The sequence below is a fragment of the Myotis davidii genome, unplaced genomic scaffold (assembly GCF_000327345.1).
Source record: "Myotis davidii unplaced genomic scaffold, ASM32734v1 scaffold1527, whole genome shotgun sequence".
Classification (NCBI taxonomy): Eukaryota; Metazoa; Chordata; class Mammalia; order Chiroptera; family Vespertilionidae; genus Myotis; species Myotis davidii.
In genome coordinates, this window is record NW_006298269.1 from 598528 (window position 1) to 625130 (window position 26603).

Sequence of the window (26603 nt, forward strand, 5' to 3'; positions counted from 1 at the left end):
AATCAAGTCTGCACTGCCCCCGGGGCTAAGGAAGACATAGTCCTTCCAACAGCTAGAAACAGTCCCAGATAATGAGTTTATGAAAAACACTTTCTCTTCCTCCAGCAAACAAAATTATTTATGAAGCCGTACAGTTCAACAATAGGGAGCAAAAGGAAAAAAATTACCTCAAGGAAAGCAACAGCTCCTTTCCTGGTGGGATCCGTCTTTTTACAGACATGAAATATTCAGATCAGAGATCTTATATTTCAGAGGAATGAGTTACAAAGCAGAGCTACAACAATAAACATTTTATTGATTACCAACAGGGAATTAGAAGACTCTCCTTGAACATAGTTCTTACCCAGACTTTTGGAGACCAGGGTCAGCATGATGCCTCTCTCTAATTAATCATCGAGTTTCATATTTATAACTATTACCTGCGTTTGAATTCCCTTCCCAATATCCCACTCCAACATTTGAGAGCTGCCTAAGAACTGTTCTGATTTTAAATTTTATCACAGATCACTAAGCGTTTGGCCCTTGGCCTTTATGAACACAGGGTTTTAGAGAAACAAATTCAGGGAAACCATCTATTCTCTCGAGCCCAGCTACTCTGTGCTACCAGCTCTAAGCCGACAGCCCTGGTAGAAGGTACAAGGAATAGGGCTGATAAATAATGAATCAGCATCTTGCTCAACTGGTGGCGTTTAAAATTCTTTTCAGGTGAAAAATTACCACAATTTTGTGCTCAGGGCAGATCTCAAAGGGAGACTTGAAGCAAAAAATATTGAAGGGACCCTTGCACAGCCAGAAGTTCTTTTCAGGCTGATGTGCATAAACAATTAGGGACCAGGACTGTGGAAGGACAAAAGAAAGGCTCCCAGGCCCTGGGAAAAGGCCATATCGTAAGCTCATACTTGGGGCCGTGTGGAGACAGGCTGTATAAACAGTACATACATGGCTGGTGGGCATCCGCAGTTATGAACACAGGGTTTTAGAGAAACAAATTCAGAGAAACCATCTATTCTCTCGAGCCCAGCTGCTCTGTGCTACCAGCTCTAAGCCGACAGCCCCGGTAGAAGGTACAAGGAATAGGGCTGATAAATAATGAATCAGCATCTTGCTCAACTGGTGGCGTTTAAAATTCTTTTCAGGTGAAAAATTACCACAATTTTGTGCTCATGGTAGATTTCAAAGGGAGACTTGGAACAGAAAATCTTTAAGGGACCCTTACACAGCGAGAAGTTCTTTTCAGGTTGATGTACATAAAACGTTTAGTAACCGGGACAGTGGAAGGACGACAGAGGAGCTCCCAGGGCCTGGGAAAAGGCCATTTCTTAAGCTTATTCTTGGGGTCCTGTGGAGACAGGCTCTACACATGGTTGGCAGGAATCAGCAGCAGCTCCGGGGCCCTGGGGTATCAGGTAGGTGTCCAGCTCCTGGCACTGGTAGAGGGCTACGCTGTCCAACACCCACTCTCTGGTTACCATAGGTACCTCACACATCTGCCCAATCACTGAGGACAGAGAACACAAGTAGAGATTAGTGTCAATTCACATTTTCCCAGACCAGATTCTAGTTAATCTACTCTGGGCACCTGGTTGTATGAGTTCTTAGGGTTACCCAGGAAGAAGCAAAAGTGTTGATTGTAAGCAATGTTTTAGGACACAAGAACTTATTCGGCAGCCTGAGGAGTGACTGCTGGTGAAAGCCTACAGCTTTAACAACTTTACTAACATGAGCCCCAATCTGTTAAACAGCATTGCAATTTAGTGATGGGAAAACATTTGCAGGATCTTAAGTGAAAAAGCAAAAACAGTATGAGCATGATCACATTCGTGGAAAATATATGTGTATACACACACACACACACACACACGTGCCTGAAAGAATTGTATGGTGATCATCTCCAAGTGACGGGATCACTGGGATTCTTTTATTGTTTGTGTTCATTTTTATTTCATGTGATGAACATTCACATTTAACCCTTCAATGGAAATAGTTCGTGCATTACTTTTTTATATATATATATCTTATTGATTTTTTACAGAGAGGGAGGGAGAGAGAGATAGAGAGTTAGAAACATCGATGAGAGAGAAACATCGATTAGCTGCCTCCTGCACATCTCCTACTGGGGATGTGCCCGCAACCCAGGTACATGCCCTTGACCGGAATCGAACCTGGGGACTTTTCAGTCCGTAGGCCGACGCTCTATCCACTGAGCCAAACCGGTTTCGGCGTGTATTACTTTTATAATGTAAAATAAACAACAAAAAAGTTTTAAAAGGATATTTTAGCCATTCATTCAACAAATATGAGCCCCCTGCTCGAATGCACTGAGCGCTGTGTTAATTAAGCACTGGGTAACCAGTGGTGAACCAAACTCATCTCATAGGCACATGCTTGTGGCCTTCTGAAGCCCCAAACAGGTGCACCATTCACTCCAGTTGATCTAAGCAGGGCAATCAGACCTAAAATCACCATAGTAATCTGCACACTTAACCTGGGCCCTCTACCCCACACTCCTCTGGATGAAGGCTTACAGTAAGACTTACCACGTAAGCCACTGTCGTCTGTCCAGGCATCCGGCTGCATGACCACAACTGGATGAGTGTCCTGCATCCCCAGGAAGGAAACAACATTGAGGGTATCAGAACAGGACTTTGGGAACAGTCACTTCACCATTGCTTGATGGTGTGATGAAGCAGACTACCCTGGGGCAACCACACAGAGGAGGAGGAAGGGCACACGGCAAAAGGGAAGGATTCGAGGTGAAGAGCCTTCCCTCCGTATATTAAATACTTAGAGCTCTCAGGTCCTCGCTCCTCCCTTACAGGTGGGGTCTCTGGCCCACACACGCGGTCAGAGGAGGCTTGGGTTAAGAGAGGCCTCTCAGGCTACACTGGGGTGTGGAAGGTGGTTCATTGGGACTGATGGGTGCTGCCTTGCTCAATCACCAGATAGAAGATTGTGTTCCCCCCTCTGACAGGGCACCAAATGCTTACCTTGCGGAGGGTGAATAATGAAGGCTCCTTCACCACAGAAGCCCCACAAAGCTGCACCATCCACTCTAGTTGACCTAGATAGGCATTCAGACAGAAAGTCACCACAGTAATCTCATGTTTCACCTGGGCTCCCCACCCCATAGTCCTCTGAATGAGGGCGTACAGCAAGGTCCTCAGTGGAGTCCCTGTCTCTTTACTCCAGACGGACAGGAAGGCCTGAAACCAGAGGAGCACGGACTCCAAGGTAATTTGCCACTGATTTGCTACTTACTCTGCTTATCAGTCCCAATAAGGCCACTTGGTAGATAAGGTTTAACAGTCTCTCAAATAAAACACAAGAAAAAAAATCTAATTTTCATTAATTTGCTAAATTGCAGGTAAGATACTGTGAACAAACATCCACCTGTCTTCCCTTCCTCCCTGCCTAATTCTGTGTTGGTAATTGATAATCAGGGCCACGAGAGCACCTTACTTGGTGGTAATTACTGTAAATGTCAAGATATGGGAAGATAATTAAAACAAAACAAAACAAAAAGCACTTATCACCCCGGACGGAGACTCAGCACATCAGCTTGGAAAGGCTACATGCTGAGCCGGTATCAACACACTCAAGGTAGTAAAAGTCAGAAGAGGTTGTGTCTGTACCTGAAAAATTAGTACAACTGACCAATGGGTGGCTCCTGGGCCCCTGTGGGTGCTCTTTTCTATCAACCCATTTCTGCGGATGGTTAAGGCGCTCCTCTTTGTCTGAGCGTACTGAGGTCAACCGACTCACTTCTAAAATGACACCTGCTGGAGGCCCTGGTTTTCATTATACCAAAGTACAAAAACACTGAGAAATCCATGTGTGGCATGTTGAAATTTCATAAAAATCCAATCAATAACCAATAAAGTAGACATAAGCAAAATTATTTTGCCAGGCTCTCTTGCTGCCACTCATCTATCCCTGACCACATGCTAACGCCATCTTCTGAGAAGCAAAAGGACTTGATCCTGGGACAGAGGTGAGCACAGATGTAAAGGTAGGTAGCCTTCATTTAGAAAAGAATGAACCAGCCCTGGCCAATGTTCTCAGTGGTTAGAGCATTTTACTATATACCACGGGTCATGGGTTTGCTCCCTGCCCCGGAAGGGGGGCGGCGGGGGGGGGAAGTGCAGGAGGCAACTAATCGATGTATCTCTCTCACATTGATGTTCCTCTCTCTCTCTCTTTCTCCTACTCCCTCCCACCCTTCCACTCTCTGAAAAGCAATGGGAAAAATATCCTCAGTTGAGGATTAAAAAAAGAAGAAAAAGAGAACAAACCAAATCTATACATACGCCAGGGCTTCAGTACCGCACAACTCCAGAGTTGAGCCCCAGAGCACTACAACATCACATCACATCAGTGTCCAGTTAATGAGAAAATGTTCATCAAGTCTTCCCCTGCTCGGAGCTTGCCTGGGAGAGCGGGTTCACAGGGCTTATGCAGCTGCTGTGCTTTCTTCACCATCAAATGAAGATGGTTGAGGGAGAGTAGAACTCTCTCCCTAATTTATTTCTCCCTCTTCCTTAGACCAAAGGGCACCAGGAGCAGCTCCACCCCATCTGAGCACAGATGTTAATTCTTCACTGCCTTCAGGCTCTTGAGAAGGGGCTCAGGGCTAAGTTTTGTTTTTGTTTTTGTCATAGGGTAACATTTAAGTGCAGTTTGTCTGACAGGTGATAGAGAAATAGACGAACCTCTCACCAATCTGACGAACCCCATAAGATGACCCCTCCTGTAACTATGTAAGGGAAAGGCTGGTGCTGGACCCTGCAGTCCCCCCAGTCTCTTACCTGTGGGCATGTTGGTAAAAGGCCCATAGCAACAGATTTCTAGGCCCTTGAAGATCTGGGAGAAGAGAGGAACAGAGGAATAGAGAAAGAAACACTAGTTACAAGAAACACTAGTTATGGGTTTTATAAAAAACATAAAGAGACTCTCTAAGAACTTTCTTTTTTCTTTTCCTTTCTTCTCCCCCCCCCCTAAATATATTTTTATTGATTTCAGAGAGGAATGGAGAGGGAGAGAGAGAGAGAGAAACTCAATGATGAGAGAGAATCATTCATCGGCTGCCTCCCACACGTGCCACACTGGGGATCGAGCCTACAACCTGGACATGTGCGCTGACCGGGAATTGAAGCATGACCTCCTGGTTCACAGGTCGACACTCAACCCCTGAGCCACGCCGGCTGGGCATCTTTTTTTCTTTACCACCAGACGAGTTCTGCTGCCACTTCCAGAGACAATCAGTCCCATGTCCGGAACACTGTTGGGTTTCGGAAGACTTTTTTGTTTTGTTGTTAATCCTTGCCAAGGACATTTTTCAGAGAAAGTGGAAGGGGCATGTTTAATGGCTAGAAATTCAGCTATTAGTTGATATTTGATGTTTATCCAAACGTGGTACCATCAGTATTAACTAACCATAACCCTGATTGGCAGAGAGGTCTACATTTATTTTATATGTACATGCTCCTATCCTCCTGACTTGCTTCTGGTCTTTAGCATCTGTGAATGCCAACCTATGAACCAGGAGGTCACAGTTCGATTCCCGGTCAGGGCATATGCCTAGGTTGCGGGCTCAATCCCCAGTGTAGGATGTGTAGGAGGCAGCTGATCAATGATTCTCTCTCATCAATGATATTTCTATCTCTCTCTCCCTCTCCCTCTCTGAAATCAATAAAAATATATTAAAAAACACAAAAAGTTCTCCCCAGGCAGCCAACTGGAGCCAAATGTTGCTGTAAAAAGCACAAAAGATTACAATTTTTTCCATCTAGGCTGATATTCATTGAGGAGGATGTCTAGTTATGAGATAAGGAATTTGAAGTTTCACCTCTACAAATACATTTTTCTCTATCATAGGAAAATACTATGGTGATATAGAATGTCATTACTTTGATCAGGTACTTCCTATCATTGCCACCCTGTATGCAGGAAAACCCCCCTAACACCGAAATTTCCTTTGAAGGAGGGAAAAATCTGGTGCTAGCTCTGCTTTGCATACAGTGGAATAAAAACAAATGGCTGGGGCCTGTTCTCCCTCAGGAGGAAGCCCTGCCTTTCCCTTTACCTCTCTTCTCTCCTTGCCCCTCCCCCAGGCCAGTTCCCTTTGCCTTTCTCTCTCCTAAGCTTCAAGCCCCCCCTCCCCCTTTTTTTTTGCTTCTGAAACTTGTTTCCTGAGCCTCCTCAGTCCAGCTGGCTCACTTCTACTACCTCTATAACTTTCTAAATAAACTTTCTTACTTTTAATTTGAAGAAGAAGAAAAAAAAAAGTTTGGCTCACAGAGCTCCCCTGGGGTGAAAGCAGAAACAGACACAGGGCCAGCAGCATTTCTTGGCATCTGGGAAGTTACTTGATTGGTTAAGAAGGTGAGGGTGGGCTGACCCCAGGGGTTCAGAGCTCCAGGGACTGATGATTTGTGATCATCTCCCAGAGCAGTTTTCCTTGGAAAGTCACCTCTATTGGTTTGCCCTCAAGTTCTGTAAATGGACAGAAGGTGCTCCTTGCGGGGATGTTCCAAAATGCCTGGCGGCGCACACTTGAAAGAGGAAGAAAGGCAGACTGGTAACGTCAGCACTCAGTCAGGGACCTGAGAAAGCTGCTGGCTCAGGCCTGACAGGCAGGTGTGAAATCTTGCCTGGACTTCTCCCTGAGAGAAGGACATAGTTTTTGGCTACATCATTTGCTACAACATGATATGGGGAATGTCACTGAGTGTTCCTGAGTGTTCTAGTCCTTCGTTTTCAAAGATGTTCGAATCATCTATTTTTCTCCTTGGTGAAACCTATGATTTTCCAAGAAATATAATATTGTCATTAAGAGCTCAGATTCCAGGCTCTGGCCAGGTAGCTCAGTTGGTTGGAGTGTGGTCCCAGTATGCCAAAGTGGCGGGTTCAATTTCTGGTCAGGGCGTATATAAGAATCAATCAATGAATGTATAAATGAGTCAAACAACAAATCAATGGTTCTCTCTCCCTTCCTCTTCTCTAAAATCAATCAAGAAATTAAAGAAAGAGCTCATATTCCTGAGCTAGACTGCCTGGGTTCAACTTCTAGTTGTGCGTTCACAACTAGCTGTGTGAGCTTGAGCAACTTACTCCATCTCTCTGAGCCTCAATTTTCTCATCTATAAAATCGGCATAATTATTGTACATATCTAATAGGGTTACTATAAAACTGTTAATCAGTTAAAACATGTTGACTATTTAGACCTGGCACAGAGTGAACATTATATAGATATTAGCTATTGATTATCAATCATTTTCTCTTCTATGCATCCACAGACAGCACTGCATACATCCCCTTTACAGCACTTACCATGCTACTTTAGAGAAAAACACTATCGTAAAGTGGAAAGAGCAAAGGCTTAGATTCATATCTGTTTCAAATCCCAGCTCTGCCATTTATCCGCTAAGATTTGAACCCCAGATTGGACCAAATTACTTCTCTAAACCTCTAAGTCCCCTCATTCATTAAATGGATGTAATACTTATTTACCTTGTTGGGCTATAACTAAAAAAAGAACCTATATGGAAGCACCTGGCAGCATGTAACACCCTTAAAAGATGAACCAAGGGGCCTGGAAGGCAGAGGGGTGGTGGGATTTCTGTCAGCATGGGGAAGGAGGGCTTTACCTTTCTGTCCTGGGACTCTCTTGCTCGCTTTGGACCTTGGTGGTTCCTTCCATTGATAACATCTCCCCTGACTTCAAAATCGCGCTAAAAGAAACCAAACGCAAACCAAGGGATCAGAGAAAGAGAAGCTGCCCCCAATGGAAGCAGAGTAGATGTGCCATATTTAAGGAATTGGGTATTGCTAGGCAATGTTTTGACCACTCCCCTCAAATCATTCTTTTTGGGGGACTGGATGAACTGCCCAGCATCTCAGCTACTGAAATCAATTCCCTGAAGCAAAGCTTTGTGGGCAGAAATTAACAATTGGCTTTTCACCTCACTGGGACTTAATGTATTTTAATTTTCAACATTTATCTCCTCTCAAAACATTCACTTAGCATTTAGATTAAACTGCTAATACTGTGCAGTTATAAAGATAACGGGAGAATTCCCGATCTCTTAAATCAACTGTGTATTACCAGCTAAGGGCTTTTCAGATTTTCATTGAAAGATTTAGTTAATGAAACCAAAATGATAAAATATACATTTAATACACTGAAGAAAAAGGTTTTACATATCACTATTTTGACTGGTCAAGGATGAGAGTTAATGGGATTGGGGAGGTTAGAGCTTTTGGGATAAATTAGGGGAAGAATGCTTAGAAACAATTCTGACTGAAACTCAGGTTGTAGAAGATCATATCCACTGCCAAGATTATTACAAAGTAAAATAAAGTCATGGTAGTATACCCACAGGCTACTATTAGGGCAGTGGTTCTCAACCTTCTGGCCCTTTAATACAGTTCCTCATGTTGTGACCCCAACCATAAAATTATTTTCGTTGCTACTTCATAACTGTAATGTTGCTACTGTTATGAATGGTAATGTAAATATCTGATATGCAGGATGGTCTTAGGTGACCCCTGTGAAAGGGTTTTTCGACCACCAAAGGGGTCATGACCCACAGGTTGAGAACCGCTGTATTAGGGGACAGACCATTCATACTTCCTACCAGAGGTGGGCAAACTTTTTGACTCGAGGGCCACAATGGGTTCTTAAACTGGACCGGAGGGCCGGAACAAAAGCATGGATGGAGTGTTTGTGTGAACTAATATAAATTCAAAGTAAACATCATTACATAAAAGGGTACAGTCTTTTTTTTCAATAGTTTTATTCATTTCAAATGGGCCAAATCCGGCCCGCAGGTCGTAGATTGCCCACGGCTGTCTAGTCACTTGAGTGAGAAGAGTCTAATGATAAATGTAATTTATTTGGAGATGCCTTCAATTTTATAGGCCTGATTGTACCCCTGTCCCTACTTAACTTCTCTACCTGGATGCCTAGTATATATCTCTCGATTTTTTTTGTTGTTGTTGAGAGATTACAAATGTCTCCCATTTTCTCCCCTTTGCTCCCCTCCATCTATCTTTTACCCCCACCAAGGCCTTCTAAATCCCCCAATTTATACATCTTGCCCCTTGCTAATCTGTGCTCCCTACATACTATTCACCAATTACTATCCTCCAGCTACACAAGTCTATTTTTCTTTAACAAACAAGCTCATTCCTACCTCAGGACCTATAGACTTGCTGTTCCTCTGCCTTCAACACTTGTTACCTACATTTTTTAAGGCCAATTCTTTCTTGTGTTTTAGGTTTCAGCTCGAGCATTTCAGAAGCCATCCCTGGTCTCCTAAGCAGTCAATCTCTGTCCCTGGTCAATAACTAATCTGCGGTTCACGGTATTTATTGGTATCTTAAATGATCTTTATTATCGTGTATTTTCCTTCAACAGAACAAGAATCTGGCCTGAGAATAGACCTGTCAGTCTTGTTTACTGCTGCATCCCTGGTGCCCAGCACAGAGTAGGCTCCCAATAATATATGCCATGGAATGATAGCTCAAACCAACAAAAATATCACTTAATTATGAATATACAGAATAGTATATAATATTTCAAAACTATTTTTGTTAGTTTTCTTTTCCCTGGTCTGTTGTCACCAGCAGCTCTTAGATGGCTCTGCTCTAAAATTATTCCTCCTCCTACCCTCTTCTTATTTACCTCTCACTGTTCTCAGTGTCATAAAGAGTAACATCTCTCTGAAAGAATCTGATTTCTAAACAAACACATTTGCATATTAATATGAAGGATTTAACAGTGAACAACCAGTTCTCTATCAAGGTCTATATATATAGATTTAGGTGGGCCTATTTCTTTTGCTTATGAATCTCCCCCGCCCCAACCCTCACCCCCTTACCCCCCTACCTATGAATCTTTTTTCTGCTTTATAAATTCCTTTTCCTTCCTCCAAGGAAAGGATTGTTTCTACTGAAATTTAGAACAAGTGAATGAGGCAGAGAATTTCTGGGTTTGCTCTGCATAATTCTTGATGATCCCCATCATCCAAGTGATACAAGGAAGGAAGCAGCTAAATTTTCGGTGATTATGTGACTCAATGGCATCAAGTCTTTCTGATTAGTTTGTAACATCAAGTACCTACCTCATCTAGAATCTTTCTTTCTTTAATAGACTGGGTCACCCCTAAAGAGATCACAGAAAAGACAAGTCACAATGCAGAAGAACATGCTCTTTTTGTGGAGGTGGACGGTGAAGCGACGGGACGAATAACACTGAGCAGAAGTCCCATCTCAATAAAGCCACAGCTCTTTGTAGCAGAGATTTCTTTTTGGAGATATGGTTGATTCTTAATCCAAACATTATAACAGTGCCTGCTGCACATGGATTTCTGCCTGCTATTAAATAAATCTCTAATTCCTATACTAACATTCTAGGAGCAGATTAGGTCCTATTAGTTATAAAAAGAAATCCATTTTCCCAACATCACCAGCTTATCTGAACAAAGACATATGCGTTAAAGATAAAACTAGTTTAGTGTTATCATTAAAGACCTTTTGGTAATTCAGATTCAACATCAGCAAAAAACCTTAGGTGGTAAGATGTTTGGTGTAAAAATGCAATTCTGAAGTGTTAAAGGGAGGAGGGGAGCAATACACTGTACTTACAGAAATAGCTAACTACCCATTTTCCTCCTGCAATTCCCAGAAAATATTTCAGTGTCCGTTCACATACAAATTCAGCATCTGCAGAATGAAAAATATCCAAAGGATCAGTAGAAGTTGAAAACAAAGTCAGGACGTGCGGCCCTAACAAGCTAATGAGCTCCAGTTCTATATGCTACTTGCAATCAATATGGATCAATGATTCCAATACCCCAGTGATAGAACCAGAGGCTGGAAGCACCCCTAATTATAACCAGCATGTGTGGATCTTTGGAAGTTAGAAAAGGCTGATATGAAGTTAAAACCAAAGGAGATGTCTGCCCTATCTTCTAAATGACAAGACTAGCTACAGATATCCATCACTGTGTTCAGGGAATTATCTACATCAATAGTATTGATACATGTGGATGGGGAAGATCTAATTTACTGGATGGCAATATGTGGAAGGAGAAGAAAACAGTATTGTTGAAATCCTCTATCTGATGTGTCTATGTAAGTGACAAAATTTTCACCCGCAGACTTCTACCTGGGGAATCCTAACCTCCTAATTTCCCTGAGAGGGACAGAAAAATACAGTGTATTTTCATGGCATTTTTCCTCTATTCATAAGTATTTCAGAAATAAGTAGCTAAAGAATCACTTCTGTTTATTTCCTAGTATTTCAAAAACCCTTCTGAAGAACTAAGCAAACTGAAGAAATAAATGTATTTAACTAAATCTTAAACATAGCAATCTATCTGCCAGTAGTAGCAATAGCCATTCTCCCTCAAAGAATTCTTCACAATAATTAAAATCCTTTTTTTTTCCATTACAGTTTTATAGCTTTTTGCTTAACTGCTGTGAAAGTTGATTTAATAATATGGTTTCAACACAGAAATTTTAGCTTATTTTTAGTTCAAAAGTTGTATTGCCACCTGGCCGGTGTGGCTCAGTGGTTGAGCATTGACCCATGAACCAGGGGGTCACAGTTCGGTTCCTGGTCAGCGCACATTCCAGGGTTGTGGCTTTGATCCCCAGCAGGGGGCATGCAGGAGGCAGCCGATCAATGATTCTCTCTCATCATTAATGTTTCTAACTCTCCCTCTCCCTTCCTCTCTCCGAAATCAATAAAAACATATTTTAAAAAAAGTTATATTGCCTTTGAGTTTAAAGACTAATTACTTTAGATTTAATTTACAGTTTAAAGTTTTCTTTTCACCTTCCAGCAGCTTTGATCCAAACTTATAGCTTAAGATATAGTATTAAACTTTAATCACATTCAACTCTAAAACAGAACTTATTTCGAGGTACCTTGTTCTAGCACAGTGATTCTCAACCTTCCTAATGCCTCGACCCTTTAATACAGTTCCTCATGTTGTGGTGACCCCTGATTTCATTGTTACAAAGTGAACATTAAGCATAGTGATTAATAACAAAAACAATATGTAATTGTAAGTGTTTTCCGATGGTCTTAGGCGACCCCTGTGAAAGGGTCGTTCGACCCCCAAAGGGGTCGCGACCCACAGGTTGAGAACCGCTGTTAGCACCTGGTTCCTGTAAGTATTATTCTCTGACCCTGTGGTACGATCTGTATTGAGTACAAAGCTAACATTTTAGAGGTTCTAAGGCAATGTCCCTCTGTCAAGGACTCTGGATCCTCTACTCAGGGCCTGCAGCAATGTGTACAGAGTGGACCATTTTATTTCCTAAGTCAATTTTGAGAAAGGTTTTAAGAGCTGCATCTCCTATGTGCTGCGTGCACTGGTCTCTGCTTCCCAGAGTCCATGAGCATGTCTAATTCCTCTTCCAGATAACATTTCAAATATTTGAAGACAGTGGTCTTGTTCCCTTAAGTCTTCTCATTCCTTCACCTGTTCTTCAGATGACATTGTTCTGAATCCCTTTTCTCCATCCTCATCATCTACCTCTGGATACACACTCTCTAACATGTCAGTGACCGGCTTAAAAAGCATAGTGTTCAAAACAGAGCACAGATCTTCCAGGCAGTCACTGCAGCAGAGAATACAGTGGGGGAATCAGGATTTTTACTTTCCTTGTTCCAGACATTAGGTTCGTATTAATGAGGTCCGATTGTAAATGAGCTTTTTAGCAGCCCCGAAATGTTTATTCAGATTTAGCTTATAGTCAACCAAAAGACTCGGAGGTCTACATTATCATGGGAGTCAGAATTAAGATTTAAAAAGGGGAAGGTATAGGACAGATGAATTTTCCCCTTCTCTTTTTCCTTTTTCATATGCTGGCTATCTCAGAGCTGACACTGTACTTATTTCCTGAAAACTCTCAATCACACTCAAACTAGTGTTTGTGTGAAGCTAGGGCATGAAATAGGCATGGAGCTAGGACTTTCAACCACCCAGATTTTGAATGAAGACTCATTTCCGTCCATTCTCCTCTTTGCCCTATTCATTCCTCTAGGATTTGAGCTCTGCCTTACCAGAAAGCCCTTCACACAGAGCAGTCCAGGCAGGGTGGACTAGTAGAAGTGGTGCATTGTTCTGGTTCACCACTCTCCAAATCTTAAACCCAAAACAAAAGGAGGCGAGGAAGTAGAAAAACTATTATTTTTCTTTCACAAAACATAATTGATCAACTACTGGAAGACTTTCACCCGTGCTATGCTTGACGAATACTCCCATTTCCTCACGTAGTTCCATGTAACAGATGCAACGCATTCTATAAAGGTTCTTGGTATACCTGTTTTCATAATGACGTGAGTAGTCTCTTCAGTAATTAGATCAGTTAAAGTGATGTGGTGTTTCCTGGCGAACTTGTGCACACGCATCTGAAATCAAGTAAAATATTATTATAAATTACCCCTAGTGCACAGCTTAGAGCATTAGTTATCCTAGCTTTGAATCTCCATTTTTTTCTCGCAGAAAAGGTACATTCTTTTCATTCTAACATGTCTGAAGTCTCAAAATAAATAGCAATTTAATACAAACTATGTAGAAATCAGAGGAAGAAATTCTAAAGTAATTCATGCTAGGAGACATGAACTATAACCAAGGATTCAAAATAATATTAATTTTCCCTTTAATAGCAGATATCATTGAATTCCCTAAGACATCTAGTTTCTCTTCAGAGTGCTACTCTACTCTAATACAGATCGATCAGCCTACACTGTATGTAAGCTGAGAGGTAATCAGCCCACACAGAAAGCTATGTTACAGGTAAGTGGCTTAAAAACAGGATGTGCCTGGTTGGAGTGGCTGTTAGCTGAGCATCATCCTGTGCACTGAAAGGTTGCTGATGCGATTCCCAGTCAGGGCACATACCTGGGTTGTGGGTTTGATTTCCCGTTGGGGCACACACACAAGGCAACCAATCAATGTTTTTCTCTCCCTTCCTCTCTCTTTAAGTATGTCCTCAGGTGAGGATTAAAACAAACAAGATGCAAACCTCTGATGGCTTAAAAACATTCAAGTCAAGGGTACAACAACTATCAATTCCTCTTACGGGGAAGGACTGGAAGAGACTCATATTATTCCCAAAAGAAATCTAGAGCCTTCTAGCTATTATCTATCAACCAAATAAAAATCAATAGGTAGTAAAAGAAATTAACCAGATCCATTATGGACACAGTTGACATAATTAGTAGCAACTATTTGGTAAATAACTCTGTTTACCAAGGGCCATCATTTATTAGCCATCGCCACCCATGCCAATATTTATGTGCTGCACAATATTGCAATGGAGATCAGGCCATCCTCCTTTCATGCTGCCTCATTCCATACTGCCACAGGGCACTAAAAAGGCAGATGAGAGAAGCTAATGATACCCGCCCCCCTTTGTCACTGCCCTCTGCCAGGATCATTAGCAATTCTGAACTGATTAAATGCTGAAATCCCGGCTTTGAACAGTGTTCAGTTAGAAGAGCAACCGCTGAAAAGATCATCTTAATATGGGTTTCAGAATTAAGCATGTGTAATACAGTCAGCAGCTTTCATAATAAATGTACCACACTTCAAGTCTGAATGGAGCTGAAAAGTTTTCCTCTTTGCTTGTTTAAAGACAATATGTACCCAAGCCACTTACAGTCTCATGTGCAGCTCAGAATTGCCCACGGCAAGAATGATTAAATGATTTTAGCCTTCTCTGAAAAGCTGAACTTCAAAACAAGCAAGAAATGCTAATTTTCAATGAATAAATGGAAATTCTAGTATGTAGGCAAATGATCAGGAGCAAGATAAGTCGAACACAGATATGAATTTTCAGAGCAAATAGCTGGTCTGGGCACCTGATTGTGAAATTGGCATTCTAGCATTATTGATGAGAATGTATTCACTGTATCTTCTGGGGCAGACATAGCTTACTTTGCCCTTTTAGCAGTAGGCCACAAAGAATGTTATGCTCAGCTGCCACGCATAGAGAACTTAGAATGAGAAATGGTTCTTATCCTAGGAAGGATAAATTAAGGAAGATACTTAAGAATGACTGGGTCATCTCTGTGTATAATAAATCACACCCACTATTGAATCCATTTGATACTCTGGTGTGTTATCTTATCATGGTTCTTTAAGATGTATTCACTCAATTATTTTATTATGAAGTGATACCAATGGTGATTAATTTATTAAGATGTCTGAAATCTGCACTCAAACAATGTTTCAGTGATCTTAGTATTTTAATGGGTATTTTCCATGGTGAGAAACAATTTCTGTTTCCAGCCTTAGGGACCCAAGCAGATGTCAAAATCCTAACAGGGAAGAGAGGCTCTTGTAGAGCAGAAATGATAGGGCAGGCTACTGAATAACGGTATCACCAACCAGGATGAAGACAAATAAACACTGGAGAAATGCCATTATCTGGCAGTGAGCTTGGGACCAGCTTGAATTTAGCTAATCATGCTGTTGCATTCTCTCCTATATGAACCAAAGTGGGGAAAAGATGCCTTCTGGGGAGTAGAGCTACACCTATTTGCTTTTTATAATAAAAACTAGAAGCCCGGTGCATGAGATCCTGCATGGGTGGGGTCCCTTGGCGTGGCCTGTGGGGATCGGGCTGAAACTGGCAGTCCAATGCCACCTGCCACTCCCACTCATCCCGGTCCTGCTGCACCTGGGCGTGAGCCCCAGTCAGTCCTGATCGGGAGAGGCAAGCTGCGAGCCCTGCACCTGGCACAGTCCCTGGGGGGAGGGTCCCCCCCCCAACACGATCAGCCCTCAGGGCAGGTGGTGGGAAGCCCTTGGTGGCCTGGGATCTGGATCTATCCCGCTGACGTTCCGACTGGTTGTCAGGAGCCACCTGGCGACCGCTTTTATATTCTTTCTTTCTTTCTTGTGGAGAGTCTAGGGAGGGGAAGTGGATGCAGTGCCTTGCGGCTGACTTCCAGGAGGCCAGCAGTGCCTATCAGTCAGTGCCTGGCCCTTTCTCAGGAGATTGGACCTGCAGGACTACTGAGGGAGTGAGAGGCTGCCGTTGGGCTGGTGGGCCGCTGGGCTGGTCGGCTGCCGGGCTGGGTTGGTCAGCGGCACTCCTGCTGTGGGGCAGCTCCTGTGTCGAGCATCTGTCCCCTGGTGGTCAGTGTGCACCATAGTCACTGGTCGTTTGGTAGCTTAGGATTTTATATAGACTACAGGCCCAGTGCATGAATTCGTGCACCAGTGGGGTCCCTCGGCCTGGCCTGCAGGATCGGGCCAAAACCGGCTCTCTGACATCCCTCTAGGGGTCCCGGATTGCAAGAGAGCATAGGCCAGGCTGAGGGACCCCACCAGTGCACGGTCAGGGCCGGGGAGGGATACAGGAGTGCTCCCGGGCATGTCCTGCCCATCTTGCTCAGTCCCAATCAGCCGGACCCCTGCAGCAAGCTAACCTACCGGTCGGAGTGTCTACTCCCTGGTGGTCAGTGCACATCATAGGAAGCAGTTGAGCGGCCTTAGCATATCATTAGCATATTACTCTTTGATTGGTTGGATGGATGACCAGATGACTGGATACTTAGCATATTAGGCTTTTATTATATAGGATAAATACAATTTTAAAAGCTCTGTATCATACCCAAAACTATAATCTCTCTGCTAATATTTAATAATTACTTTCTTTTTACAAAATTGATTTGAGAGACAGAGAGAGAAACATCAATTTGTTCCACTTACTTATACATTCATTGGTTGTTTCTTGTATGTGTCCTGACAAGGGACCGAATGTGCAACCTTGGTGCATCAGGAGGACACTCTAACCAACTGAGCTACTCAGTCAGGGCTAATAATTATTTTCTTAAGTAAATTTATACAAAATAATTCATGCTATAGTGTTATCTAGGTCCAAAACTTCAGAAATTAGTAATAAATGTAAATTTCATTAGAACTATGTCTATTTCTTAGATTTCTTCCTATAAGTTATTTATTACCACTACCTAGTTAAAACTATTATGGCATGTAAATGACGTCTCAGTCTTTAGGGAGATACATATGGATACACTTACAAGTTCTTTTGGGGTCAAGCCTGATGCCACCATAGATATTCTTTTGTTGACTGTTTTTGCTGAAGATGTCACCTCTGGCTTCTCCCTGCTGGCACTTTCTTCCCTCACATTATACCCCGCAGCATTAGTAGTATGAGTAGCAGCTGGACTCTTAGCAGATTCAACTTGAAACTGGGGTAATTTCAATGCAGAGGTTGAAGTTGGCATGCTGCAAACATGAGCTGACTCTGGGGCTCTGTCTTCAGAGGGATCAGACTCTGGGTCATCAGAGAAGAGGCTGATGCCAGATTGTAGGCAAGGACTTCCCCCTGAAAGGAATGGTGGATGAGATTTAATCTACATGAAAATGAGCCTTGAATTACAACATCTAGTCTCTGCTAAGAATTGAAAAGATAGATCAAGTCAGGTTAAAAAAAATTGGGTGCACTAATACACTGTTGACGGAGGTACAAGGTGTCTTAACTTTTCTAAAGGACAATTTGGCATTATGATCCAAATCGAGTCATGTGTGTTTACACGTTCAGTCGATAACTCAAGTTTTAGAAATGTATCCTAGGAAAGTAAAAGATGTATGCACAAGTTTAGCCATAGAAATGTTCGCTGCGATAGTTTATAACGGTAAAGTTCTAGAAGCAACTTGAATGTCCAATAATAGATCGGCACATCTATTTCAATGGGGTACTCTTCACCCATTACATTCAGTTACTATGAAATAGAGAAATGCACACACCTAGTTCATTGCAGAATTATTTACAATAGCCACGAATGGAAGCAATCCAGGTGTCTATCAATGGATGGATGGATAAAGCAAATGTGTTATATACATAGAAATGGTTTAAGTCAGTCACAAAAAGACAAATGATATACTATTCCACTTACATGAGGTATGAAAGTTGCCAAGCTTTTAGAGACAAAGTGGAATGGTAGTTGCCAGGGGATGAGGTATGGGGAAAGTGGGAAGTTGCTGTTTAATGGGTACAGCTTCAGTTTTTCAAAATGAACAAGTTCTAGAGAATAGTTGCACAACAATAAGAATGTATTTAATACTAGTATACACTTAAAAATGGCTAAGATTGTAACTTTTGTTATGTATTTTTACTGCAATTAAAAATAAAACTGATGCCATTGAGTTTAAGATGCTATCCTATTTCAGAGGCCAAACTTAAAAAAAAAAATTGCACCTTAGAATCCATGAAATGCAATATTGTAAGGTATGCTTTCTGTAATTTTGGTCATTTATTTTCTCTAATTTAAATAACCTTTTTTATTACCTATATTCTCCAACTGCTTGGCAATGAACATATAATACTTTAGTAAGGAAGGAAAAAATATTGAAATATGAGAGAGATTCAATTTTTGTTTCATCATCCATGATGATATCATTACTTTTTCACATAATAGATCATCAGATATCATCACCAAATTAAAGATCATCCCTGAAACATTTCACAAAATGCCACTCAATCAGGAAGTAAGCATAGCTAAGTAGAATGTATGAGATTCCCAAAATGACCCTAATTAAAATGGTCAAATACCACATTCAGAAGCCAAAAGGCAGCTTTTATGATAATATGTTTTAGAGGATTAATTTAAAATTTTCTTTACTAATGCACACTTTAATTCATAAGCCATAACACACACCGTTCATTTAAAGTGATTTATAAGGCATAAAATATATAGTCATTTATATTCATTAATTCATAAAATAAGAGCTTTCTTTGGAGATTTGACTCATTTTTCAATCAAGGACAGGCCTAAACTTTGTTCTAGGGCTCTAGAACTCTTATCTAACAGTTGAAATAAAATATTTAGAGCACACCAAGACTCCCCATCTTCAAAAAGAATTAAACCAATACAGACAGATTAACAACTGCAACAATTTTCAAGTAAACTTGGATAAACATTCAAGCTATTTTTAAAAAATGGGTTTAAGTATAACAGATGCATTCATGATATACTAGTACTAGTACATATGAAAGATGATTAACCAGAATACCTTTAGGTAAGATTCAGAGTAAAATAAAAGTTTTGTCCAACAGAGAAGATGAAATATTACCTGGATCTTGTCTTGGCAAGTAAGACAGCTCCATTAAATCTTGAGTCTCAGACTTGGTCAGTTGTTGCTCCTCTACATCAACACTCTCAATGAGCTCCTTTTGAGATGGGCGGTTTCTGTTCTGGAGACTCTGTGAGTGGCAGTGCACATACCACCTGTCATCTAACAACTGGGATGCAGAAGAGCTAGCAAGGATGCAAGGAGATTTTTTTATCACCACAACTCGTGAAAGGACTTATCACACATCCTGGGCAGCCAAAGCATAAGTAAAACAGCTCATTGTTGGAGAGACACTCAAGTGAGGGCTTAGAAGTCTAGATTCATGATGTCTGCCAATATGTCAGGATTGACACAGAATATTTCCCTTTACGGTCTGGTCTGAGGCAGTAAGTATGTATCTCCTCGCTGTTTAAAAGCATGTCAGCAAATTTCAGCAAATTATCTACCACCACTTATTCAAATTCTATAAAATAGAAAGTATTATTCCACTTGAGTCCCCATGGATGTGTTAATCACATCTCTTATGAAAGTAGAAAAAGCTAATGATTAATTTTGACATTGCTACACTCATTCTTTCTATATCCAATGTCAGCAACATTCATAGAATCATCCTTATCTCCTGCCTTTTCAGTATCGAGTCATTGTAAAAACAAAAGCTATAAAACATTGTTAGAAGAGTATATGCACACAATAGTAATCCCTTTACTCTTTCAGGTTTTAGGACATCGCTGATTAAGATACTTAACAGATTTAAAAGACCTCAGAGATCAGCTAATTAAGTCAAACAATTATTAGGTGTTTACTATGAGTCAAACATCAAAACTAGGCTCTATGGATTAAAGATGAGCAAGATCTAAACTGCTGCTCTCAAGTAGTCTAGTAGAAGGAGGAAGTTTAGTGAAATGTTTAAGTCTCTTGGGGAGGGGGAGGAAGAGCAGAAATATTTGGTCTGAATATTAAATGGATGCTTCAATTAGTTAAAGCTTGGCAATGAAGTCATTACCTTTCAACACAGGTTTAGTGCCTATGGAGGCCAGATATTTTTTTATTTTTGTAAGAGAACATTTATTGGGTAAATTACAGAGGCAGAAAAAGTAATTCCTAGAAAAAATGGGATTAGGAAACAAATTATAGAGGTAAAGGAAGAGCCCTTGCCCCGGCCAGCATGGCTCAGTGGTTGAGCATCAACGTTTGAACCAGGAGATGGCGGTTCGATTCTGGGTTAGGGCATATGCCCAGGTTGCAGACTGGATCCCCAGTGTGAGGCATGCAGGAAGCAGCCAGTCAATGAGTCTCTCTCATAACTGATGTTTCTTTTCTTTTTAAAAAAATATATTTTATTGATTTTTTTACAGAGAGTATGGAAGCTAATGATAATGTGCCTGGCGGGGGAGGGAAAGGCTTGGGGGTAGTCCCTGGAGGGAGAGCACTGGAGGCCAGATCTTTTAATTCTGTCAGCCACAGTGCCAGTACCCCAGCCTCAATAATGTATCCTCAGTCTAGTGCAAGAGGTTTGGAAAAGATAGTGTCATTAGATTTTTGACAACTTGTCACTATTCCCAGAAAGATAAGTAAAAATATACATACACTCAGTAGGAACTCAATAAATATGAATTCCGTTTCCTTCCTAGAGTGGTGAGATATGTGACTCTAATGGCTCTGAGACTCTATCCCGAACTATCAAATAAGAACAATAGTCCAGAACTTGTCCTTTTCCCATCACAGTGTTGTTGTAAAGGTCAAATGAGAAAGTAGGTACAGTATTTTTGAAATATAAAGTACTATACAATCTAATCTCAATAGTAATTTGAATAGACACACTCAAAGATATTGTGAAAAATATTTAACAATAAGAGTTCAATGTAAATAAGCATAACCAATGGACATAAGACACTGGGGGGTAGGGGAGGCCAGGGGATTGTCAAGGGCGGGGGAAAAAAGGAGACATATGTAATACTCTTTGTAATACTTTAAGCAATAAAGCAATTTAAAAAAAATAAAATAGGTAAAAAAGAGTTCAATGTAAGTAAAGGTGTTTCTTAGATACCACAATTTGACAGTTATTACTTCTTACCTTTCCATTCCTGAGTCTTTATTTTTGTATCTGGTGGAACTACCGAGAGACTCTTGAAATTTGTCTGCAGAAAGGCTTTCTGAATTCTGGCTTACAGGATATTCACCACTTTTCTCTGAAGTTAATTCTATTTTAAATGGAATAGGAAAACAAAGAAATTTACTGTTTTGTCCTGATGGTGATAATTCAGGTGAGTATATTGATTTCTTTATTGATTTTAGAGAGAGGAAGGGAGAGAGAGAAAAACACTGATTTGTCATTCCACTTATTTATGCATTCATTGATTGATTCTTATATGTGCTGACTGGGAATCAAACCGTGGTGCACCGGGACAATGCTCGAACCAACGGGGCTCTCTGGCCAGGGTGAGTATATTGATTTTCAAAAGCAGCAATCTGTGACAATCAAACTGGTTTTTAAGTAAGTATATCAGACATAATATTATAAGCAAAAGTGATCCAGCACCAAATGGAACAAAAGTAAGTAAATAAGTAAATAAATAAATGGAACACTTTAGACTGGGTAAACAAAGATACTCAACTGAGACAAGGCTGAAAAAACATATATTTATATATTTTTGGCCCTAAATGGTAAGGAAACAAGAATAGGAAATAATTTTTATCTCTACAGCAAACTAAATTTTACTCAAATCCCCTTAGATAATAGGGAACAGAAAGTACTAGAAAGAAAAGAACATTCCCTTGTCTATCCCTACTGCCTCCACATCAAAGACTGTATAAAATGGGGTGTGAACTTCAACATGTGTGAAAAAACAGGAGGGGAGGGGTCACATGAGAAAGAAAAAACAGGTGACAGTCTGCTTCAGATTTTCAATTAGTAAGAAAGAAGAAAACCCAATAGATACATATTTAAAAAACCAAGGTACCGACTGATAAAGAACCCTGAAGTAACACATGGACTAATCATGAAATGGCACAAGAAAAGGAAAAAACACAAAACAGATGCAAGGCAAAGTTTTGACACGTTAGTACATCCTTTTATTTATTAATTCCTCCAAATGTATTACTGTGCTACTGCTTTCTAGGAAGTAGCTTAAAGGCAGAAATATTTAAAAAGTAAAAACAAATACTTAAAAATTACAAATGTCTTTTATCCATTAAAAAGTCATTGATGACTGTAATTTATTTTGAGCTTTTATCAGAAAAGCTAAAAATTAAGGCAGAAAAATGTAAACAAAGGGCTGTATTAATTAAACTGTTTTTAGACATTGGGTGACCTGGGGGAAAATAATTATTGATTTCCTGAGTTAATCCTCAGATGCATTATTTATAGTTTTCACTGTGCTTATCTTTTCTGAGAGTTTCTAGGAACATAAGAACTCTGCCTGCAGCTACCAGTTGCTGAAAGTAAGCTGAATCGAACTATGCAGATTTTTCTCTCAACTCGTTCTGTAAAGCTTTTTGATAAGGGTATCATTTTCCCCCCAAATATAGGGTGATCATTGGTGAAAGGAACCACAGAATTAACCATTGGAAAGGGTTATAAAAAAATAAGTAAAAGGATAGGGAGGAAGTCTCAGACATATAGATATTAAAAAGTCATTTCATCATAACTGAATATTTAGCATATGAGTTCCTCTTTTCACTATAATGGGGCCAAGCTATGAAGAAAATAAGCTAACCTGAGTTAGAATCCAATTACTCAATGGAGCCGAAACCGGTCTGGCTCAGTGGATAGAGCGTCGGTCTGCGGACTGAAAGGTCCCAGGTTCGATTCCGGTCAAGGGCATGTACCTGGGTTGTGGGCACATCCCCAGTGGGGGATGTGCAGGAGGCGGCTGGTCGATGTTTCTCTCTCATCAATTACTCAATGGTACCTAAAAAGACAGGGCAAAATTTTTCTGTTCTTCTTTTCCCTTAATCCTTATTTCATAAATGCAGGGATCCAGAGCCCAACTACTGGGAGGGTACCATAGTTCCCCTTAAATAATTTCCTCATCTGGGGATTTTAACATGTTACGTATTATATATATATATTTTTAAATATATTTTATTGATTTTTTACAGAGAAGAAGGGAGAGAGAGAGTTAGAAACATCGATGATGAGAGAAACATCCATCAGCTGCCTCCTGCACATCTCCCACTGGGGATGTGCCGGCAACCCAGGTACATGCCCTTGACCGGAATCGAACCTGGGACCCCCCAGTCCGCAGGCTGATGCTCTATCCACTGAGCCAAACCGGTTTTGGCTACGTATTATATTTTTCATGGGTACGAAATATGGGCCAGACCTAACGTTTAATAAATTTACTGACTGCCTACTATGTGCTAAGTACTGTGCAAAGTATTAGGAGAATCAAAGGAAAAGACATTGGGGAAGAAAGGAAAAGATATTAATAAATGGTAAGTATAAAATAAAAAACCCATAAGGAAATCCAGCATATAACCCATTCACACAGTTGATTCAATATTTCCAGAGGAGGAGCATAGGAATTTTTAACAAGTGCTTCCAGGAATGAATATATTACAAGACAAAAAAACTCTGATGTATCTGAAAATCACTTCCACTGTAACGGATTACGATCTTATAAACTAATGTTTGCTTTATGAATGGTTGGTGATCCACAAGAAAAAAAAAAATGACTAAGTGCCTGATATGAAATAACTACCCGCAGAGGAGGGACACATAATTTATAATGAGTACACAGATTTGCACAAAAAAATATTATGCAGGCTTGGGAATGACCCTTAAATAAACAAAAGGACAGAACTATGTTGAGGGCAGGACATTTGATGCAAAGACCCTAGACCAGTGGTTCTCAACCTTCCTAACGCCGCGACCCTTTAATACAGTTCCTCATGTTGTGGTGACCCCCAACCATAAAATTATTTTTGTTGCTATTTCATAACTGTAATTTTGCTACTGTTATGAATCGTAACATAAATATCTGATATGCAGGATATATTTTCATTGTTATAAATTGAACTAAATTAAAGCATAGTGATTAATCACAAAAATATGTAATTATATATGTGTTTTCCGATGGTCTTAGGCGACCCACAGGTTGAGAACCACTGCCCTAGACTATGATGAATACCTTTACTACAAAGGATAAAATAAACCTCCTAACAAAAATATTTTATATAGATTCGTAAAAAATTTTCAAAGTTTTTCAAACCCATAATAAAAATGTATAGAAATATAACATTTATAAAATTAAAAAAAAGAAATTCACAACAAGCATTTTGTCTGCAGATCTTCAGAAAAAATAAACACCCCTCCCCCAAAGATGAGATAGATTTACACATATGATCAAAGCCAGACAATAACATTTTATAAGTTGTGCATAAAAATGAAAAGTCTAGCCTGATTTTAGACTGAAGATGGTGAAAGCACCTCAAAGAAGAGAATTATGCTGGGGACTAGACTTGGGGCTTCATTATCTGGGAGATGAACTAAATGAAGATAGTTACAAAGAAAGCATTGAAGGAAATACACTTGAACCACTGCCATAGCAACACAGTTCCTAACTTCTCATGCATAAGCTACTGTTTCTCCCTGAACATAAAAATATTGCAAGGCACACTCCCTGACCAAGGCCACGATTCTGAATAATAAAGACTTGAGTTCCTAGAAAGACTGAAAGGAAGGCCCTATTGCCCTGAGTAGGACTGGGGAAGGAGGCGACGAAGAAGGAACTTGAACACTAAGTTAGCTGGGTAGGTATCACAGATAAAATGAACACTTTGGGAGGACTTACCATACCTGCCTATTCATAAGCACCAACTTCCCCTCTGGAACCCATGCCTGTGCCTAACCTCTCATCTACTTGACTATACATTTGCCCCTATTTAAAAACCTGCCTGATGTGCTGTCTTTCATAATGTTCTTTTCAACTAACTACTCAAAATTTCATCTTACTGTCCTTCATTTATGCCACATTACCCCTCAGCTCAGCACTCCTTTTTTTTTTTTTAATAATATACTTTTATTGATTTCAGAGAGAAAGGGAGAGGGTCAGAGAGACAGAAGCATCAATGATGAGAGAGAATCATCGATAGGCTGCCTTCTGCATGCCCCATACTGGGGATCAAGCCTGAAACCGGGGCATGTGCCCTGACCGGGAATCAAACCATGACCTCCTGGTTTGTAGGAAGATGCTAAATCACCAAGCCTCAACGCTCACTTCTTACAGGAAGTCAGCTCTAATCACCTCCTCGGAGATCCATCTGGTCTTGTTGATAACTATAATGTTGGGATAAAGCACCTGACTCTGCCACATAATTGGGTTCTCTGGGGATCAAGATGCAGTTCCTCAAGTAACGGGCATCTCTTCCTTATAAACCAGAAAGCACATGGAATAGGGCTTTATGATCTGACCCCGGTGGTATAAGGAATATGAGCGTTTTTTATAAGCTTTCTAAAATGAGGGGGTTACTTATTTCTAATCTCTCCCATTGCACTCAGCTTCCTATGGTCTCCCCGTAACATCTCCTCATTTGGGGCACTCAGTCGTCAGAAAATGACACTTAATGACTGTCTTGATCTCTCTGAATGGTAAATTAGTTGAAAGCAGGGACTAGAACCGAGGCTCTAAAATTACCCGTGGAGTGACTCAGCAAATACATGCCGAGCAAAGATGATAAAATGTTCAAGCTAGGTTCACATTTTTCTGGAGATAAAGGCTTAGGGAGAGGAAGAATTTTGCTGAAGAGGAATTTGGCCAATGTCACAAACCTTTTTCTGGTGTGCTTTGTCGTGGATTTAGTAGGTCCTCAGAATCACAAGAAGGGGATCTGTGAGAAGGCTGGCTCCCCTGCTGCTCTAACACAGCTTCCACTTGGTCTATTTCCTGCTTGATCTTGATCAGGTTATCGTGCATCCTATCCCTCTGCTGCAAACACAAAAAATGACACAGAGAAAGTTACTCTCTTTTAGAAATTTACCAGAACACAAGAGTATGTTATACCAATTAATTTTAGCATGGGAATTAAAATCACCTAGTATGGAATTATAAATTCTGGCTGAATACCTTTTAATCCAACCATATTCAGGCAGTTAATGCCCATGGAAAGATTTCAGAATGATGTTAAAGGAGGAAAAAAAATTTCCTCAGACTCTCCCAAATAGATTTGCTTTATTTTATTGTGATGTCCTTTTGAAGTTGATTACTTTCTTTTAAAAGCTCAGGAGGGAAGAAATAATTAAGGTGCTTAAATACTTTTGATATTTAAAATTAGCATGACTTTGTTAACATTTTACATAGACTGTGTTGTTTCAAAGGCTTCGTATTGGGGACTCATAAGAGATACAGATTAGTCCATATAAAAATGTCTGATTTCTGGCATGTGAGGACACTTCTTTTTTCTGGGATTCTTTGAACATTTAATTTCTAACCGAAAGAACAAAGAGCTAATTCATTAATTTATCTATTTGCTCACTC

General features: G+C 40.5%; 1 protein-coding gene across 9 annotated transcripts in view; it reads right to left on the reverse strand.

Annotated features, from left to right (window-relative positions):
- Positions 1-6: 6 nt before the first annotated feature.
- Positions 7-26603, reverse strand: part of BRCA1 (breast cancer 1) — a 72532-nt gene continuing 45935 nt past the window's right edge. For 4 of the 9 annotated variants that reach the window (XM_015570568.1, XM_006773905.2, XM_006773904.2 and 1 more), the window contains 11 exons: positions 21200-21326; positions 19126-19310; positions 17070-17377; positions 13340-13427; positions 10649-10726; positions 10126-10166; positions 7648-7731; positions 4806-4860; positions 2988-3061; positions 2538-2598; positions 980-1498 (listed from right to left, as the gene is read on the reverse strand). In XM_015570568.1, the coding sequence (XP_015426054.1) occupies positions 1326-1498; positions 2538-2598; positions 2988-3061; positions 4806-4860; positions 7648-7731; positions 10126-10166; positions 10649-10726; positions 13340-13427; positions 17070-17377; positions 19126-19310; positions 21200-21326 (1274 nt within the window). In that variant the 3' untranslated portion in view covers positions 980-1325. Of the gene's footprint in view, positions 275-979; positions 1499-2537; positions 2599-2987; positions 3062-4805; positions 4861-7647; positions 7732-10125; positions 10167-10648; positions 10727-13339; positions 13428-17069; positions 17378-19125; positions 19311-21199; positions 21327-25961; positions 26055-26603 lie in introns of those variants that run through there. The other 5 variants (XM_015570572.1, XM_015570573.1, XR_001515585.1 and 2 more) reach the window with 4 other exon arrangements.